At 39.3% G+C, this 21,292-nt stretch overlaps 1 protein-coding gene across 1 annotated transcript; it reads left to right on the forward strand.

Moving 5' to 3' along the window:
• The first annotated feature begins 86 nt into the window (after positions 1–86).
• Positions 87–20,750, forward strand: LOC144662567 (propionyl-CoA carboxylase beta chain, mitochondrial-like). Its single transcript, XM_078523408.1, has 17 exons — positions 87–346; positions 2,307–2,420; positions 3,413–3,481; positions 4,535–4,591; positions 4,828–5,052; positions 6,349–6,390; positions 7,739–7,805; positions 8,933–8,978; positions 9,561–9,635; positions 10,370–10,451; positions 11,948–12,071; positions 12,480–12,587; positions 15,203–15,303; positions 17,347–17,445; positions 17,604–17,643; positions 18,878–18,937; positions 19,857–20,750. Exons 1-17 carry the CDS (start codon positions 122–124, stop codon positions 19,976–19,978), a joined length of 1,656 nt encoding a protein of 551 aa, XP_078379534.1. The 5' UTR covers positions 87–121; the 3' UTR covers positions 19,979–20,750.
• The last annotated feature ends 542 nt before the right edge of the window (positions 20,751–21,292 follow it).

Raw genomic sequence — 21,292 nt, forward strand, 5'->3', positions numbered from 1 at the left:
TTATATAAGCAAAAGTTCTTACTCAGTGTAAAAATAATCCAATTTCTCAAAATTTTAATTGAACATTTTCCTTACCCTACCCCTGGTTAGGCATACACAACAGCACAGAGTTCTGTGGAAAATGGCGATGTCTGGTGTCTGCAGAGCTGGAGGATTGCTCAAATCTTTCTTCCCCGTTTCTTCAGGATTTATTGCGAGGACTACTGGCACCAACGGAGCACGCTTCACGAAAAATGCTGTAATAATAAGGGCTTGTTCAGGGAGCGTTTTGCAGAGAATCGAGAAGAAACAAGGGGAAGCCATTGTTGGCGGAGGACAGAAACGGATCGACACTCAACACCGTAAGGTATGTTTACCTTGTTTCAATCGTTTCTGTTTTTGACTAGTTTTAAGAGATATTTTTTAGTGTAAAGGTGGAGATCGTAAATATTATATGTAACCAAAGGTATTTTTTGACCCCAAAAATTCGTCTTTCTCTATAAACCACCCTCCCTCCCCTCCCCCTCTCTTAATTCGGAATTTCAAATTTTTTTGCGAAACCCCACATGGAGGGTGGTAAAGGGGGGCAGGAGAAGGGGTGTAGATCATAATTCACAGAAAATAAAACAGTCCTTCCACAAATAACAGGATACGCCTCTCACACGTGCCGTTCATGGAACATTGCATTGTTATGTAATGATGGGTAGAGCAGTTTTCAATTGAGTGCCGTAAAACAAAAACCAAAGTAATAACTCTAGCCAATCAAAAAGGACACAGACAATCCAGTGAACCAATAAAAATTCAAAAAAAAAAATTTTAGGGGGAAAAAAGGGGGGAAAAAATTGGGGGGGGTGTTTTTTTTTTTTTTTTTTTTTTTTTTTTTTTGGGGAAAAAATTGGGGGATTTTTTTTAAAACAAAAATCAAAATAATAAAAAAAAAAAAAAAAAAAAATATATTTTTTTTACCCACCAAAAAAAAACCCCCCTATCAAAAGTAATAGATCGTAATACTGTAGGACATGGTTCAAGACAAGACATTTACAGTTGAATCTGGAGGACTCAAAACTTCAATAACTCGAACCCTCCAGACTATTTTCTTTCTAATTTTACCCTCAATAATGTATCATTCAGTTCCAAGAGAGATCCCCCCTGTCCTCGGGCAACCCCCGGGCATTTGACCACTACTGAGGCCCAGATAGTGAGGAATTTGATCGAACAGAACCCCGAATGGTCAGGCATGTGACCATTGACAAAATGTGTCATATAACTATAAAATGCTAGCAAGCTCTAGCGCGTGAAGTAAGTATTTGTTACCTTAATGCAAAGTACCCAGTTTCAACGTACCATATTTTCTCGATTAAACGGCGGGCCCCGAATAAACGCCGGGTCTCCAAGGTAAAATGGTAAGCTTTTTGGCTTTTTTTCGGGGTGTAATATGTTTTTGGTATGATGGCAAGATATTTTTATGTCAAAAATAATTATTATACCCCCTTTTTTAATAAACATTTTTCTCGAAAAAACTCCCCCATTCCAAAAAACCCCGGCTCCCCGGCGCCCAGTTTGAAACAACCGCGGGGGGGTTTTATAAAAAAAAGTATCTATCTTTTCCTATTAAAATTGGCTGATAAATAGGCCATGATTGTCTGTTTAGACCAAGTGTTAATGAGAAGGTTGTAGGCAAAACGACCACAATTCAACGAAAAAACGGACTCACAATGACATTTCAGCCCCGACCAGTGGGGCATTTGATTGTGCAACTGGCCCACATAGTGGGGAATTCGATCCGGCATTTTGAAAAAAGTTACATGCCCCGGGGTTTGCATTTGGTTTGATTTATGGGGGGGGGGGGGGAGAGAACGCTCTCGCTTGGAATTGACTGATACATAACTCACCCCTTCCCGGAGGCGAGAGGTGGAAGGACGCAGAGAACTCTTCATGAGAGAAAAACTACCATTGCATCTCACAGGAAAAAATAAGCAGGCCATTTTGTGAAATCCTGAAAATACCCTTTGCCACCCTCCTAATTTCTCAACATGGGAACAATCAACATAGTCATCAAGAGGCCCTGTCAGGGTGAAATTCAGACAAGTGACATGGCCCAAAAAGTTGTAACAGCAAATAAAAATAAAATAAAAAAATTACCAAAAAAAAAAGGAGAAGCAATTTTCCTTAAATTCAACTGCAGAAAGTGACGGGAAGTGTCTTAATTTAGACAAGTGACACGGGATCCCCCCCCCCCCTGGCAGGGCCCATAAAGTTTCTTGTCTATGAGAAGACAGTGGTTTTAAATTTAACAGTTTTTTTTTAATGTTTGATTGATGTTATAGGGTAAACTGACTGCAAGGGAGAGAATCAAGCTATTATGTGACCCAGACTCATTTGTGGAATATGACATGTTTATGGAACACAACTGCACTGAGTTTGGAATGGAAAATCAGAAGGTTACAACTTGTCCTTGTTATCATTAAACCTGAGTGTGTAAAGTCCTCATTAAGGCTGAAATACTTGTATTTCTACAAACAAAGTCCCTAAGCAAAATATGGGACATTTTGGTTGTGCATTTATACGCCGCATTTCCTTTATGTCAAATGTGTCCCAAAATTGGATACAATATTTTGGTGGAGTTTTTTCTGCCGCAACTAACTGGACTGGCCAGTCAAAGCCTATATAAAAGGAATACATTAAAATTCTGCTTATAAGCCCCCCAGTTATAAGCCCCCCGGTTATAGGCCCATCTACCTGGAAACAAAAAAATACATCCAATTATAAGCCTCCCCCCCCCCCCCTGATATAAGCCCCCCTCTGCTGGATGACAGTGCTGAAAAGGGCTAAATGTTGCTTTATTATGTGTTTTTGACTAAAAAAAAACACATTTCGATTAACACTCCTGTGGCCTGTTTCGGGACGTTTTTTATTCCTCTTATAAGCCCTCCCGGATATAAGCCCCTCCACGTATAAGCCCACCCAAAACCCCTTATGAAGTTGTATAAGCCCAGGGCTTATAACCGGAATTTTACAGTATAGGAATACTAGTCTACAGTAAGAATTATAAGGATCTATTATCAAGTAGTCAACAAGGCACAGCTCACAGAAAATGAAAACAAGTTGTCTAATTGTTTAAGGGAGACTTACAAGGATTGCAGTCTAGAAAAAGGGAAAAAAAGAAATGATTTTTTTTAAAAAAAAAGGAAATGATTTTTCCTCTTATATTCATCATCGGCACAATAATGTTGTGTTCTATCAATGAATGGAGTTGGGGGAATAAAGCAATGGGAACCGATCAGATTCGCAGATTTCCAATAGAAAATGTTAAGTTTTGACTAAAATTAATGTGAATAGATCAGATCATAACACGAAGGGTACATCCCCCTTCTTTTATATTATCATCTGAGCTTCAAACTGAAAAACGGCATTATTGTTATTGTGGCTTTAGTTCACTGGTGACAGTGTGGTTACTGGTCAGGGGACAATCAATGGACGAGTCTGTTTCCTTTTCAGTCAGGTGAGTTTTTCTGGTCAGTGTATATCATGACATGAAGTAGACACTAAGAGCCAAACTAAGGCATATTAATTAATTTGATTGAATGAATTATAGTGTATAATGTGCCTCTGGAATAGTTGGAGTCAGTGGGGAGCAGGGATGGCACAGTGGTGAGAGCACTAACTTCCCACCAATGTGGCCCAAGCTCAATTCCCTGACCCAGCCTCATATGTGGTTGAGTTTATTGTTGGTTCTCGTCCATGCGCTCAGGGTTTTTCCAGGTTCTTTTGGTGTTATCCCTCTGAAAAAAAACGACAGTTCTAGTTCGACCAGGGTTACACGGCCCCACAAGCCTCTAGCTTTAAAAACAAGCGTATATAAATAAAAGTAATTTATATTTATTTTATTAATGACAAGGAAACTTTAATTATAACACAAAGAAGTGACATACACCAATCACATTTTTGTTCTGTCCAACTAAAATGATTACATAGTTGGGTGTATGTCCTTTAAAGAAAAAGAATATTTGCAACCCTGAATATTAAAATTTGAAAAAGGTCAGGCCTGTCATAACTACAAATTAGAGTAACTGCTATAGATGAGCTAAAGGTTTTGCAAATGTAAGCTGTAAACATTTTTTTTTAATAAAATATTGTTTTCGGGGGAAAAAGCCTGAAAAAAACTCTACAGGGCTTCAACTGACTTCCACAATACCAGTGAAGTGCTCTACCAACTAAGCTATGAAGGATGTGGATTCTATTTTTCCACAAAAAATGACCTGGCTCCAGATGCATGGTTACATAGCTCAGTTGGTAAAGCTTCACACCAGTCAGTATCACAGACATCAGAGGTTTGCACCCCCATTATAGCCCTGAATTTTTTCAGGCTTCCTTTTTCCCAAATAGCCTAAATTGGTGGGCTGATGGTGTGGATCAGGTCTTTGCTTGTTTCTGTCTGCTGTACAGCAATTTCATTTATTCTGGCTGTCAAATATTGTTGTTTGTTCAAATTGTTTTTGGTTACCATCATTGTTTATGTGAACTGCCCACTCAGTTTAATTTTTCTGGATCTTAGGATTTTACCGTGTTTGGAGGAAGCCTGTCCAGTGCTCATGCAAGAAAAATCTGCAAGGTAGGATTTGATTCTGGTGCAAGAAAGAATTGGCTCAATTATCAAGTGTTTAGAAACTGTTGTTCGGTTAAGATGTTAACAGCCATTTAACTAGTTTACCTGACCAGTTTGAGGACCAGTCTTCTCTCCATAATTATATGAAAGTGAATTTCTAAAACTTTTCTGAACCATTCAATTCCGATCAAAATTTTGCATCTTTTATGTAGTAAGTATCTCATGTAACTCTCTAATGACAGGTAATGGACAAGGCTATGCTTGTTGGTGCTCCAGTTATCGGCTTGAATGACTCCGGTGGTGCCCGTATCCAGGAGGGTGTAGAGTCGCTTGCAGGCTATGCTGATATTTTCCAGCGTAACGTGATGGCATCAGGAGTTATTCCACAGATCTCACTGATCATGGGACCATGTGCTGGAGGAGCTGTGTACTCTCCAGCTATCACTGACTTCACCTTTATGGTCAAGGTGTGTGTAATAAGTAAAAGTAATTGGACTGAGTGGAGTACAATTCAGAGAGTAATCGGGCAAGTGATTTAAAAATCGGCAAAGTGTGCAGCGCGATTTGAAATTATGAGCATGATTACTCTCTTAATTGTACGACACAAGGTCCAATTACTAATTAAACGTATTAATAACAAAATTCGAAGTTAGGAAGTCTTGGAGAACCTTTTTTGTCTGAATAAGTCAAAGTCCAAAAAAGCAGGAAAACAGCAAAAAAAGAATCCATTCAAATGTGCATGATTGATGCGCGAATGGCATAGGTGTCCAATTACAGGTATCCAATTTGAAGTTGCTCAAATTGGATACCTGTAATTGGACACCTACGCCATTCGCGCGCCGATTACGCGACAAATAGGCGCGCACAGAGCCAATCAAAATCGAGAATTTTGTTATAGATACGATTACTAAATGAAACAATGTTACACCCCGGAAATATAATTTGTTGATGTACATGTTGTGGTTCATTTGTACCCTAAGACATACAATTCAGTGGCGGATCTAAGGGAGGGGTGCCGGTGCCCGGGCCCCACCTTATTTTCAGGCCAAACCAAGGCCTATAGGGCTGAGAAAAATTATTTTTGTGAGTAGGTCCCCCTCATATTCTTGGAGTCTGGATGATCAGTCCCCCCACTTACCTGATGGTCTGGAGTTACCACGGTGACTGCAGTTTTCCATTTTTCTTTGTTCTGGTGTGAGTTAATAGAGCGGTTTTCACTTGAGTGTCGAAAGTTATTTGCGTTTGCTTTGGTTTTGCATTACTACGCTCAGTGATTGGTTTAGAAATCTCGCGCCACTTTCTCTACGAATCAGAACTAAACCCAAAACCAATTGGACTCGCTCCCGCACGTTTTCCCGCGCTTCGCGCCAGCTACATGTATTTGCTTCGAGTTTTGATTGGTTCACTTGATTGTCTCTGTGTTTTGTGATAGGCCAGAGTAATTGCTTTGGTTTTGGTTTTACGACACTCAATTGAAAACTGCTCTAATAATGAATATGAAACAATGGAAAAATACTAGATTTCACAAAGGGTAAAATTGAGCCACAACATACATCTGCATGAATGAGACATGCGCAACTTGTACTGTTAGGACTTATTAAAACGATTTCTGTCTCCAAGTCGTCACAACCCATAATTTTCTGGATGGGCATATTTACTAGTTTTTATGATGTTTTAATGTTTCCTTGCCCTCTTTTCTGTTTTACTCTGCTGGTTAAAGTGCTGTTCAACCATTTTAAACATATCTCTATTGTGGTTTATAGGACACATCATATTTGTTCATTACTGGACCAGATGTTGTGAAGGTGATTTTTGATCATAGTTAAAATAATAACTGTGTTTTCATTTGACTTAGACAGTGTGCATTACAATAGGTAAATACAGTATAAGTCTGCATGCAAGCCTATTGGCCCATCTTGCGATCAGGCCAAAGCTTATCCCAGTTTCTGTAGCGTGAAGCGACTAGGAGTATTTCTACTTCCCCTGGATGGGATGCTTGTCCATTGCAGGGATCAATACCTGCAGCAGTAAATTTGCCAGTAGCCATTTATGCACCTGGGTAGAAAGAGGCACTGAGACTGTGAGAGTAAAGTGTCTTGCACAATAACACAACATCTTCACCGCGGTCAAATGTCTCAGGCAGGTTTTCTTTCCATTTCGCCGTTTTTTGTTCAAATTAAAGTGTTATTACGAGCAAAGATAGATAAAAATAGTTGCCGAACTCGTGAAAGCATAATCCCATTCCCTCAGGTAAACCAGTGTTTTTACTTTTTAAATGTTTCGCATCCGAACCAAAGGTGCTTTGACAAATGGCGCCGATAAGTCCGCATATCGCTTTTTTCAAACACGTAGAACTTTTTTAGTAAAGCTCCAAAAAACTTAGTAAACCCTTAGGATACCGGTTATGTATCGAACTTTGAACTGTGAAAATTAAAACCTTATCTTTGCAGTACTTTTCTTATTTTTTGCATATTGCTGTTGTTTGACCGCGGTGGACACAACATCATGCTTTGGCCAGGGCCGGCTTGAACCCAGACTGCTTGACCCGAAGTCCAGCAAACTTAACCATTAGGCAACCATGCCTCCCTATGCTTTCCAATAAATTAAGTTAAAAGTTTACCAGTTTCCCTTCCGTTGCATTGAACTTCAAATAGTTGGACTTTAGACCTTGTAGAAGAAACCTTGTTGTTTTGGTTACATTAATATAGGAAATTGCATGGCCTTGAATGCAAGTGATGTTTTGAAAGTTCTGAAAATTGCACAAGCCCTTTTCTAATTTATTTACAAGCATATTTCTGTACTAAGAAAAAGGATGATCTGATGACCCTTCTGAACAGTTATTATAAGCTTTTGAACTCCATGATTTATCTGTGACAGTCTTCTTCAGGTTAACTTCAAATATCTTGATAAGTTGTCGGGTTAACAATTTAGAAGTCTTTAGGTCAGTTTCAGAAATCGTCGGAAGACTGTAGGTCAACTTCGGAAATCTTTGGGTCAACTTTGGATGAAGAGTTATACTGTATGTACTCATACAAAGTACAGCTTGGGATTTCAAATTATTTGTACTTCTCTTAGAATCTTGAAATATTGTTGAGTGTACTATAACTATTGTTATACTTAATGTAATTAATATTTTGGTGTCTTGTGTTTTAGACTGTTACTCAAGAAGATGTGACCCAGGAGGACCTTGGAGGAGCTAAAACTCACACGTCTGTATCAGGTGAGTTTCAGATGTGTAAAAATTACATGAATGTGATGTAGGTTCTTTAGAAATAGCTGCCCTACTGGTTTGATTAGCAGTGATCTAGCCCCGGGGGGGGGGGGGGCACTTCCTATAAATGGGCTAATGGGGATGTGCCGCTGGATGGGGTCGCATTTTCGCGACTGGACTGACTATAATGGGGTCGCCATTTCAAGCATTTTTTATAGGGTAACTAGAATGGGGTCACACTTTTCCGGGATTTTGAGAGTACGAAAATCTGGCAAGTTGTGATTTATGAACGGGAATATTCGCCGAAAAAAATGTTACTGTATTTATTGCTGTTGTTCAATATTTGACAAACAGCTCCCAGAAAGTGACTAAGTTGGGGTCGTAAAAATCAAATTTACCCAAAAGTTACTAAGATGGGGTCTATAATTGGCCATAGAATAAGACTATAATGGGGTAGGGGTTCTGAGAGGCCAGCGGCACGTACCCAACAAAAATTTACCCAAGTACCCCCCCCCCCCCCCCCCTAAAGAAAAAACTTCTATTGCTGGCTCATTAACAAGCTCAGCTGTCTCTTCTGGTCTTTATTATTAACTTCAAAATTATCCCATGTCTTTGTTTTCTAGTGAAGTGTAAGCCAGTAATTAATAAGTTCTCTTTCAACTTATGAAAAAAGCTGATAGCTGGCTGTTTGCTACATCCCTGGGTCAAAATCTTGTGCTAATCAAGCACTGGAAAAAGCTAAAAAATATATACAGAGTTTTGTTAAGTATACAATCATTGTGTAACAGATTTCTTTGATTTAGTTATGTGTAATTATACTTTAATTTATTAATTAATAAGTTCTCTTTCAACTTATGAAAAAAGCTGATAGCTGGCTCTTTGCTACATCTCTAGGTCAAAATCTTGTGCTAATTAAGCACTGGAAAAAGCTAAAAAAATATATACAGAGTTTTGTTAAGTATACAATCATTGTGTAACAGATTTCTTTGATTTAGTTATGTGTAATTATACTTTAATTAATATATTGTTCAGGCACAATAAGAACCTGTTCTTGTACAGCAACTGAGATAGCATGAAGCTAAAAACACTTCACTTGAATAATACTCTGAATCATAAAAATCTATTGATTTTTACAGGAGTTGCTGTTGGTGCTTTTGAAAATGACGTTGAGGCCTTGGCAACGTAAGTATTGGTTACAAACAGTATTTCACGGAGTGTTTATCAGTCCACTGCAAGGTTGCCAACAAAGTTGATCTTGGTCAGTAAAAAGTGGTGAGCGCCGAGACAGTCGGTTCGACTCCCAGACAGGACCAACACTCAGGGTCTTAAAATAACTGAGGAGAATGTGCTGCCTTTGTAATTACATCTGCAAATGGTTAGACATTCTAGTCTTCTCGAATAAGGATGATAAACCGTAGGGCCGGTCTCCTGCATCTTCAGTGTTATAATCAGCAGGGGACGTTAAAGAACCCACACACTCATCGCAAAGAGTAGGGCATGAAGTTCCCGGTGTTGTGGTCTGTTCTATTCCATGGGTTGGGTGGTGAGGTGAGATCATACACATGGACAGATAGCGGCTGCCATAGGCGCCTTATATGCTGATGTCCGGTCTCATCCCATAGATTTGAATTGTAAAGCGCATTGATCATAAGCTTTGTAAATGCGCTACATAAGCACCCATATCATCATATCATCATGATGTCAGTTACTTTCAGAATTTCATGGTAGCAATACAGTATTTTTATAATTTGTCCTGTTTTTCAGGATGAGAGAGTTCTTTGACTTCCTGCCACTCAGTAACAAGAACCCATCTCCAATCAGAGAGTCAGATGATCCTTGGTGAGTATCAATACAACATGTTGCTCTGAGATTTGATAACTAAAGATACTTACTGACAGCCCCCAGAGAAAGCACATTTCAGCAAAGGGACATCAAATACTTGTATAGTAGGAAAAGATGTAATCCACTACTGGAGATAATTATGATAGTACAGCACTTCATCAGTAGTTTGTCTATATAGACTTGCCACAAGTCGACCTCACGTTGTCGATGAGATTTTGTACCGTCTCGAGATTGCATCTACCTGTGAACGCACGCACCAAAAACATGTTTTCAAATGACGTCAAACGTCTGCATTTCAGGTGTCAAACGTTGAAGTTTATTAGACTGTAATGCGAACTTTTGCACTCAATATACTCACCATAAACACTGAGTACGGGCGAAACTTTACACTAGAAATGATTCAAGTGAATCTGTGTATGCATATCGACACAGATCAGCATCAGTTTCTCAGAAGAAGTCTCTATATCTAATCCTTCCGCCATTTCGAAACCGGGATGTGTACGTTGAACTTTCGGCGCAAAAGTTGTCGTTACAGTCTGCTAAACTTCAAAGTTTGACACCTGCAACGATGACGTTTGACGTCGTTTGAAAACATGTTCTTAGTGCGTGCGTTCACAGGTAGATGCAATGGACGGTATGTGTGTTCATCTATCAGATAGGTTTTTCCTTTAACTGAAAGGTTACTGTTTTAGTAATATGTACTAATAAATTTCATTGTTTTTTTCCTTTAGTGATAGAACAATTCCCAACTTGGATACTCTTGTTCCATTTGACTCAACCAAGGCTTACGACATATTGGATGTGATTTATCCAGTAAGTAATTAACCCCTTGGTAACTTAGCTCAAAAGAGAAATTCTCCTAGCTAGTTTTCATACATTTCTTGTAATATTATTTGTGAAAATTTGGTGCCAGGTACATCACGGCAATCTTTCCCTAGGTGTAACCCCAGGAGGGGGGTTCCCTATTAAAATGACAGGAGGGTGCTAATGGGGTTAACAGTTAACTGACAATTGGCCAAAAAAATAATAGTTAACTGATATTTGGCCAAAAAATTAGTAGTTAACTGATAAATGAAACGTTAACAGTTAAGTGACATTCTATTAACTTAACTGAATACTATTGTTGTTGTTAATAAAAATCACAATTTTTTTCCTAACAGCAAAGCTATTTCGTGACATTTACCTGTCCCGCTGCGTTACCAGCTAACATATTAACTGATATTGTTATTCATTCAAAATATTTCTCCGTTTTCTTTTCCAATCCCCCGTTAATTCCAGCTAACCGGCTAGCGGCGACCAAATTTAGAAGAAGAATCTATTATACGACGATTGACGTCAATTGTCCTACATCAAAAAAGCATTTACCGATGGCAACCTCGTTCCCACGTTATCGACAGCAAATGCTCTGATGCAGAACGACTAAAAGCGGGAAAATAGCGAGATTTATGCAGTACGACGAGCAGAAAATTACCAAATTATTAAAAGACAAGGACTGTTTTAACAAAGATCTCTCAAAGATATACTTATTATATCTAAACTATGAAAATGGCTACTGCACGTGCGTGAGAGTCGTGTATTGTTGATTTATTTTTTATCACTGACGTACTGAAGGAAAGAAAATTTGGGTTATGATGCAATAGTTTTCGCTGTAAAAAAGTGAAAGTTAATAGATAACTAAAATTAGTAGTTAACTGACAATTGGCCAAAAATATAGTAGTTAACTGACAATTGGCCAAAACATTAGTAGTTAACTGACAATTGGGTACCCCCATTAGCACCCTCATGACAGGGGTGCTTGTCAGAAAATTTCGAAAACAATCCTCTCTTGTGGGTGTGGCCCAAATTCATTTTTACCCTCAAGAAATAACTATTCTAAGATAAAAATTAACTTGCATTGGCAATTTTGATAGTTTTTAGACATTAAAGGTGCGTGCCCAACAAATACAGTTATGGTTCCTGTCATTTTTTAGATCAATAATCTAAAAGCCTTCCAAAATGTATTTTCAATTGACAACTTTAGCAGTGGTCATTTCAGGTTTAAGCACCCTAAGCAGTACCAATCCTCAAATTTCACCCCTTAAAAGGCACAACAAGTTAGTTTAGTACAAATATGTTTTGGTTTTTGGTAAAGTGACAAACGTCTTCAGCATTCAGGAGAGCAACTAGATCAAGCCCTTGAAATTTACTTTTGTATCCTTGTTGAAACGTCCTTGAATTTTAATTTTTGGGTGATAATCAGGTTTGGAAAATCACAGATTTCCTGGCAGAAAAATTCTCATAAATATTTCACTGATCATTCTTTTGCTCAGATTGTAGATGATGGTGAGTTCTTTGAGATCTCTCCTGACTATGCCAAGAATATTGTTGTTGGATTTGGACGTATGAATGGACGTACTGTTGGAGTTGTCGGCAATCAGCCAACAGAAGCAGCAGGTGAGAATCAGTTATCAGTAATTGTATCACAGTAAAGGCCAGCCTTGTGTTCTTTTTGTATTAAATTTTACAGTTGCATAGTAGAAGGCTTTCAAAATGCTGTAAAAGGCTTTCAAAACAGTTTGTCCAGTTTTCACGCGAAACAACACTTAGCAATAAATAAATGCTGCACAAGACACACGAGTCACAGGCAAACATTTTGCTCTTCTTCTTGAATGGTCTTGTCACTTCTCTGCTTAATGACAGAACAAAGCACACTTATTTATCTTATCTTTAGGCTGCTATTTATTAGTTTAAAGTATTTACTTTCGTACTTCTTCACTCTTTCTTGTGTGACTTACTATCAGAACAAACTTTAAGGGTTTTTTTACATTCAAATGATCTTTTCCATTTGTTTTGCACCTGTAGGCTGTTTGGACATCAATGCCTCTGTTAAAGGGGCCCGGTTTGTGCGCTACTGTGATGCATTCAACATTCCAATCATCACGTTTGTGGATGTGCCAGGATTTCTTCCAGGTCTGTATACATGTTTGTACTATGACTCAATTGCTACATTTTCTGAGTATTATGTGAAGAAGAAAACCCCACTGTGGAAAAAATTTCAGTAGAATCCCAATTTCGTGAACCCTCGGTTTCTCGAAACTCTCGATTTCTCAAACCAGTTTTCCTTTTTCTTGGATAGTGCTTAGTGATAATTGCTACATTTTCTGAGTGTTATGTGAAGAAGAAAACTCCACTGTGGAATAAATTTCAGTAGAATCCCGATTTCGTGAACCCTCGGTTTCTCGAAACTCCCGATTTCTCAAACCAGTTTTTGTTTCCCTTGGATGGTGCTTCTCTGTATTGCCCCCCCCCCCCCCCTTGATTTCATGAACCTTCTGATTTTTCAAAGAAATTTTTGTTTCCCTGGAGATTTCGAAAATTGGGATTCTACTGTATGTAAAGCACCTGTGGTCACCAACTTTTGACAGCGAACCTACTTTTAATTATTATTATTAACCGCCGCCTGGTTAGCTCAGTTGGTAGAGCGCCGGACTGCTGTGCGGGAGGTCGTGGGTTCGAACCCCAGACCGGACCAACACTCAGGGTCCTAAAATAACTGAGGAGAATGTGCTGCCTTTGTAATTACATCTGCAAATGGTTAGACATTTTAGTCTTCTTGGAAAAGGATGATAAACCGTAGGTCCCGTCTCCTGTATCTTCACCCTTATCACAGGGGACGTTAAAGAACCCACACACTATTCGCAAAGAGTAGGGCACGAAGCTCCCGGTGTTGTGGTCTGGCCTCATGTAGTAAATTACAGTATGTGTACAGCGCATTTGAACATATATATATGATGCGCTATATAAATTCATTATCATTATCATTATCATTACAGTTCTTCTAGAACTTGATCGCAAGATGGTAGAAAAATTTACCATATTTGTTTGCGATCATCAAGAAAGCAATTCAAATTTTAAAGATGCCCTTTACAGTTGTCTAAACAAGGAAAATTTCTTCTTCCTCTGTTGAGTATCTAAAACATTCATGTAATGTTTAATTAATGAGCAGCAGTGTTTTAATGTGGCTAAATGTAGTTTAGTTGGCTAAATGTAATTTAGGCTAGGTTAAACGCGAAACAATGCTGGCCAGCAGTTTCTCTCAGGGTTTTGGTGCGGGGTGGCCGGGGGTTTCGTTCAGGGGCTTCACATGGCTTACAGCGTGGCCTCAGATGTCAAGTCATTCCGCTTTTTGCTTTCGCTAAAGATAGTTTGCACAGTCTCTTTATTCCCGGCCCATCCCTCCCCTTTGTCATGGTAAGTATGCGGTAAGTATCTGTGTTTCAACTGTCTTTTCAGTATGACGGTGCCGGGTGGGTGGTTGCCGCTCACAGGGTTGTCATGGATACCCTAGACGCTTTCGGCTCAGCGGCATTCATGCTCCACCCTCCTTGTAGGCACCATTCCCCAAGCTCATCTATTGTTGATGAGTTTAATCAAGTTTAAAACACGAGGCGCAGCTGAGTGTTTTTGACTTGATAAAGCACGAACTGCGAATTTATTGAACAGCTTAAAAATCTTCTGATGTACCGTAAAGTTCCGTGTATAAGCCGCACCTTTTTCCTCTAAATTCAAGTCAAAAATCGGGGGTGCGGCTTATCTACGGAAACATCTCTGGTTGGAGTTCTCAAAGGCCTAATTAATATTCATAAAAAACTTCTCAAGACGTCATTGAATGAACATATAACAACCTGAAAACTTTGTTGTTGTTCACTACCTTTTAGTTCCTCTGCAAAGCTGTTTGCAGTGAAGCCTGCCAGTCATTCGAATCGTGTCTTTCCGCCGCGTGCGAGAAGGCACCAAGATAAACGCAAATACTCACAAGGCAAATGGCCGACCGCTTCGGTTTTTTATTGACCTTCACAGCAAATACATCTGCTGGATTAACAAACTCTTATGCTGCATGAAGTTTTTATCCTGTTGCGGGTAGCAGTTTCCAAGAATCTTGAAATAAAACGTGGTTTCTTCCGAAGAAAATGCCGCCATGTTTGTTTTTAATGCCCAGACTCCTCTCTACAATTCAGAGCTTGGCTACTAAGCATTCGTCATTCGCGAACGATTCGAACGAATTACAAGTGTTTCAGGAGTGCTTACAAGTGATAATCTCGAAAAAATGATATCAAGAGAGCATCCAAATTTAAGATATTGTGAACTCAAACTAAAAAGAAGCTATGACAAGTGAAATTTAGCTTTCTTAAAACTTAATTTATATTAAACATTGCAACAACCACCGTGTCAGTGTTTCGAAACCGTCCTTGTTTGCCCTTGTTTTTTTACCAATAGAACTTCACTTGAACTTCAAACTTTATGGTCTGTATATTTTTTTCCAAAATTTGAGCTTCCAAATCGGGGGTGCGGCTTATCTACGGGTGCGGCTTATACACGGAACTTTACGGTAGATCAACTCATTTTTCCACTAATATTTAGATTTGGGGTTATTTTGCCCTAGAAAATTGGACGTAAAGGTTAGCCGTGTCTTTATCAGATATAAAGACACTCATTAAACATTAATTTCTTTTGTATTCTCTTTATGGATTATTAATGAGTTTTTTAATCAGGTTTTAACACTACAAAGCTTTTTTCTTTTGTAGGAACACAACAGGAGTATGGTGGTATAATCCGTCACGGTGCCAAGCTTTTATATGCTTATGCTGAGGCAACTGTTCCCAAGATCACTGTGATCACCAGAAAGGTAAGGTTTGTAAGGAAGAGAATGTGTTCTAGCATTGTATAAATAAAGAAAAAGAGTTGAAAGAAATAAAAACCTGAAAATGTCAGCCACCTGACCTGGCAAATTAGTGATTTGGTGTGGCCGAGTGGTTAGAGCGCCGGACTTGTAATCCGGAGGTCGCGGGTTCAAGTTCCGTTCTGACCACTAGCTGGATTTGTTCTCAGTAGTCCTGAGTTCAACTCCTCGGCCACACTTGTAAGTAGCCAACTGGTCTGCCTCCTGCCAGTTGGGATTTTTAACCATGTTATGTTCATTTAAAATATTTGTTTCACATTGGCCCTGAAATGCCCCATTGGGGGAGTGGTCAATTAAGATTATTATTATTATTATTATTATTATTATTATTATTATTATTATTATTATTATTATTATTATTATTATTCCTCGCGAAGCGAGGCCGAAGGCCGAGCGTAGCGGGGTGTATAATTTTGTCCCTCAAAGGGCTCAGGCGGGATGAAATCTCGTGTGGAGTTTACGGTCATATATATATATTTATTTATTTGTGAGCTTGGTGTGTGGCGGAAATGACGTCACACGGCCGCCGCGCGCTGGTGGCATAATGGTAAGGCGTCGAACTTGAAATCAGATCTTCGGGACTGAGGGCGCGGGTTCGAATCCGGCTAGGGTTTTTTTTTTTTTTTTTTTTTTTTTTTTTTCCTTATTTTTTTTTTGTGGGTTCGAATCCTGAGCCTTTCATTTTTATCGTTTTTCTTTTCGGATTAAAATAACACTGATTTCCACATAATACTCCCTGAAAAAGGTATTCAGGCTATAAACCTTTCATCGCCATCAGGGGCGCGCGGGCGGAGGGTTCGAATCCTCCTGCCGTTCGTTCTTCTTTTTTTTTAATGCCCTCAAATAAATGTCCAAAATGCGACTATCCAATAATTTGTCGATGATTTTGAAAATAGCCTGCGCTTCCCAACGCTTTATACCTCTTTACGAACCTGAAAGAGCCGCCATCTTCAAAGCGGAGTAGACCCTGGGAACGAGGGTGTCGCGGCCATGCCCGTTACTAATTTTTAACAAATATATCTTCCTGCCTACTGTGGAAAATTGAATATGTACAATGTTCAACTTCAAATAATCCACTCCTTATTTATAACACCACCCCCCCCCCCCCCCCGCCTCCCCAACCCAGAGCTTCGCGAGGCCCTGCGAGTCACGTATTACTAGTTATTATTATTATTATTATTATTATTTGGTGGGAGCAGTAGGAATTTGACCGCTAAGAATTTTTGACGGCATTTTGATTTTAAAACTTAGAGTAGAATTCTGATTTCTCCAACCCTCGGTTTCTCGAAACTCCGGAATTTTTGAGCAAAGTTTTATTTCCCTTGGATAGTACTTCTCTGTAATTTTTACCCCCAATTTCTTGAAGCAGTTCTTGTTAATAATAACAAAACATTCCCCTGGAGGCTCGAGAAATCGGGATTCTACTGTTTCTAGGACCCTGGAGTGGTCGTGGATGGTTTCATGCACAAAGAGGCACTTTCTTTTACTCAAGCGCAAGAGCAACTCACATTTAAGCAGTTTTCAATTGAGTGTCGTAAAACCAAAACCAAAGTTATCACTCTGGCCAATCACAAAGGACGTAGAGCAACCCATTGTCCAATCAAAACTCGAAGCAATTACACGAAGCGTGGGAAAACTTGAGCGAGCAAGTCACGATTGGTTTTGGTTTTACTTCTGATTGGTTGAGAGTGGCGCGAGATTTTTAAGCCAATCACTAAGCGTAGTAATGCAAAACCAAAGCAAACGCAATTTACTTTCGACACTCAAGTGAAAACCGCTCTATTTACTTTAATGCAGTAAGCAGACATTGCGATGGAATGCATTCATCACTGTACAAAGATACTGGTTAAAATCTGCCGATTTCAAATTGCTTGCCCCGCTGAAATCAACTGGGGAAAAGCGTTGCATGAGGACCCAAATAAGGGCTGCGAAGGAGACTAGTTGTTCACTTGCATACGAATAAAACCTACACTGTTTTACTTAATTTAGGCGTATGGTGGTGCATATGATGTCATGAGCTCTAAACATCTTCGTGGCGACTTTAACTATGCATGGCCCACTGCTGAGGTAGCAGTTATGGGAGCCAAGGTGTGTAGCTATCACTTTTTTAACTGCTGATAACTATAGTTTGTTTAGCCTGTGTACAGCCGTCCCGCTCCTATAGTTTGTTACATTTGTGAAAGCTTGTTTTCACTTCTGTTAATATTTGCATTTTGCTTTTCGTTTTCTTTCTTGTTTCTATAAAGGGTGCTGTTTCAATCATATTCAGAGGAAAGGAAGATATTGGTGAGTGAAGCAACTGAACTGTTGGCAACTACTGGATTGGGGGAAATGCTGTTAGAATTACAACAAAAGCGCCAAAATTAATCTGAGGCACCCTCACATCTCTAAATGGGAGGCCCGGTGGCCTAATTGTTAGCGTGCTGGACTCCGGATCATCAAGCAGTCTGGGTTAGAGCACTGGCCGGGGTCATTGTTTTGTTGTTGGGCAAGACACTTTACTTTCATAGTGCCTCTCTACACCCTGGTGTACAATTAAGTACCAGCGAAGTAATGCTCGGGGGATCTGCTCGGGGGTAAACCTGCAATGGACCAGCATCCCGAAACCGGGATAAACTCCGAGTCCGGTAGTATGTGCCGCTTGGCTCGAGGCTTACCTTTTTTCCTCAGATCCCTAAACCCATGACCGTCACTAATACCAATGCAAATGCTCCATGAGTGAACTATAAAACCTTTCGGAGCAGCCTGAGTTTTGTGGATTAGGGGCTACCTCACGCAAATTTAGGCAATTTCAGCACTAGAGCGATTTTCACTTGAGTGTCTAAAGTAAATTGCGTTTACTTTGGTTTTGCATTACTACGCTTTGTGATTGGCTTAAAAATCTCGCGCCACTTTCTCAGCCAATCAGAACTAAAACCAAAACCAATCGTGTCTCGCTCGCGCACGTTTTCCCGCGCTTCGTGCGAGCTACATGTATTTGCTTCGTGTTTTGATTGGTTCACTAGATTGTCTGTGTCCTTTGTGATTGGCCAGAGTAATAACTTTGGTTTTGGTTTTACGACACTCAATTGAAAACTGCTCTAACCTACTGTTCATAGAATTAACTCAAACATCGCAATAACGGTTTAAAACTGTAGAATAACACAAAAGAAACACAGAAAGGCTACAAAGGGGCATGACTGGCAAATTTCGAGAAGATTAAAACGGATTGCGTTCGGGTTAACTTGAAAAACATCGGCCCGATTTTTTTGAAGTATATCTCAATTTGTATGAAAATGTCATTTACAATGCTCGAAAATCATCCTTGTTTGTTATGTGTAAAATAAATAGAATTACCTAAGAGACCGTGACACAACCCCTTTAAAATCGCTTATTTAACTCCTCACCACACTCTTTTAACTTTCCCTCGCAAGTGTCACACTTAGTTTTATGAATCTAGTTTGTGAAATATTGTGCTGTTTTGCTGATAAATCATGAGTGTCAAGGTTAATTAAAACCATTTTTGTTGTACTTTTATTAGAAAAATACGAAGCTGAATATGTAGACAGGTTTGCCAATCCATTCCCAGCAGCAACCAGAGGTAAACGTTTTGTTAATGTTATTGAACCTTGCTTAGTCTTGAGGTCAGAATGTTTGACCTATTATTCAAAGTCTGTAAAGTAAAAACATCTGGTAAATGGTTTACACTGAGATATAGCTTGCAGTATTTGAGTCGAATGATACAGTAAACACCCGCGTGTAAGAACCTAGTGGTTTAAGAACCTGCTGGCAGAAATTTGCCATTTTAATAGCCCAAAAGATAAGAACCTGTTTAGCCAAGCAAATTTCAGCAGGTTCTTATATGTGGGTTATAGAAAATTTTTATCAACATTTTTAACAGAACATCCCAAACTGTATTTACAAATAAAGAAAAGACAGATTCACATCGACTGTAATTGTCTTCTTTGGACCTTGCATGAGGCTTGAAGCAATACAGTTATGAATAAATGCTGCATAATGAAGGACCAAACCCATTTTTTTTTTCTCGTACAACCAAAAACTATGGCTCCTCCTTAGAAATTAAGAACCTTATTAAGAACCTACTTAGCCTAAATTACCAATAACTACCCCCAAATACAAGAACCTATTTTGCCAAACTTAGAAAATTGTAGGTTCTTACACGCGGGTGTTTACTGTAACGCCCCAAACCCATGTTGCTTATTATATTGCAGTTATATATAGCCTGTGTACAGCCATCCCGCTCCGCTCCACGATTTTTTTGAGCGGAGCGGGACGGCTGTACACAGGCTAAGTTATATACAGCAATTCTAAACATTTGATGAATGAAAATGACCATTTCACCACACACAAAAAGGGGAAAACATTGACTGGGCTTTTCTCGTCATGTGCAAACAAATATCAAGCAAAACAAATAGATGTTCGCCATGCCGGTTTTAAATGTACTTCTAGGTAATCTTTACTCGACAAACAAATTAACTTTGCTTGGATTTTTTTTGTAGGATTTGTAGATGACATCATCAAGCCTCACATGACCCGGAAAAGAATCTGCAGAGATTTGGAAGTATTGGCTACAAAGAAACTGGACAATCCCTGGAAGAAACATGGCAATATCCCCTTGTAATTATCGACTGTGACGTCCGAATTTAGCATAGCAAAACTTCCTGACAATTGAGATTATGTAATTCTAGAAAAAGTGTCCGGACACTGAAACTGGGCCGGGTTATTCAAAGCACGATTATGCTAATCCAGGATAAGTGCGAATTTGATTTCATTTTTTTAACTTTTCAGTTAGGTTTTCTGTTTTTACTTTTTGTCCTCCAGTTTTGAGGTCGGCTAATCTCATACTGGATAAAACATAAGCATTAAAAACACTTTCCTTCAAGAGGAATTGAACCCTCGATCAATTTTTAATCCTGGGCTAGTGCTAATCGGCTTTCGAACAACCCGTCCCTGCAAGCTACGTTTTTTCTTTGGAACAATTTCAGCCTTTTAAAAATTATACAAAAAGATAGAGACAGGAAGGTTTTTCTACAGCTCTTGTCGCATTTCTAGTATATTGCGATAGTTTCGCATATTTCTGGGGTAGTCGTAGAGAAGGTTCAATCCTCTGTAATATTTTAATTTAAGCTTCAAGAATCAAGGCTTTAAAAGTCAGCAAGTAAATCAGTTTCATATTGGTTCGTAGTCGAGAGTGTTGGTTCACAACACGATTGGTTTTAATCGTGGAATGATTCCGGTATATTGCGTCCCCCGAAAACCTTTCAGTTCCAATCAAAGTAAACATTTAATACTGAATTCGATACTAAAAGAATTTACTATATTTTTAAAGTATAACGCCGAATATTATTGTGTATGTAGAGTGAAAAAGTATAAATAAAACTGTTTAAAGTTGACTTTTTCTTCAGCAGTTTTAAAATCAGTAATGTGGTAAAGACCATGACAGCAGCCCCAGAAGTCTAGGGGAGCAGGCAGTGGTGGTATTGCTCCGCCTTCCCCCACCCCCCACGAATGCAGTGTGGGCCGGGTTCGAATCGTAGACCTGGCGTCATATGTGGGCTGAGTTTGTTGTTCGTTCTCGTCCTTACTCCGAGGGTTTTTCTCCGGGATCTCGGCCTTTCCTCCCTCGACAAAAACCAAGATGTCTAAATTCCAATTCGATCTTTCACAAGACCCCTTCAATAAGGATGCCCCTTGCACTGATGGGTTCTTCTGCCTAAATATTCGAAATATTCCAATTTTTAAGTTAATGAACAACTGAAGTGATTTTTGCTGGTCACTTCGAGAGCCTGTTGCATTTGAAGTTGATGTTGTTCGGGTGGCTGCCGAGGTAAACGAACGCGTTAGCCCCGAAATGAGTGAGCCAAGTGCTAGCGAGCGATTATGTCCGTGTTGGTCGGTTGGTGATGAAGGACGTATATTGTATGGTCTATTCCAC

The sequence above is a fragment of the Oculina patagonica genome, chromosome 8 (genome assembly GCF_052425735.1).
Source record: "Oculina patagonica isolate OP01 chromosome 8, crgOcupat, whole genome shotgun sequence".
Lineage (NCBI taxonomy): Eukaryota > Metazoa > Cnidaria > Anthozoa > Scleractinia > Oculinidae > Oculina > Oculina patagonica.

Bases quoted from the DNA above. Each gene is read 5' to 3' on its own strand.
- LOC144662567 (XM_078523408.1), top strand. From the start codon at position 122: ATGGCGATGTCTGGTGTCTGCAGAGCTGGAGGATTGCTCAAATCTTTC. The intron at 12,072-12,479 runs GTGAGAATCAGT...TTGCACCTGTAG, and splicing joins TCAGCCAACAGAAGCAGCAG to GCTGTTTGGACATCAATGCC. The intron at 17,446-17,603 runs GTGTGTAGCTAT...GTTTCTATAAAG, and splicing joins TAGCAGTTATGGGAGCCAAG to GGTGCTGTTTCAATCATATT.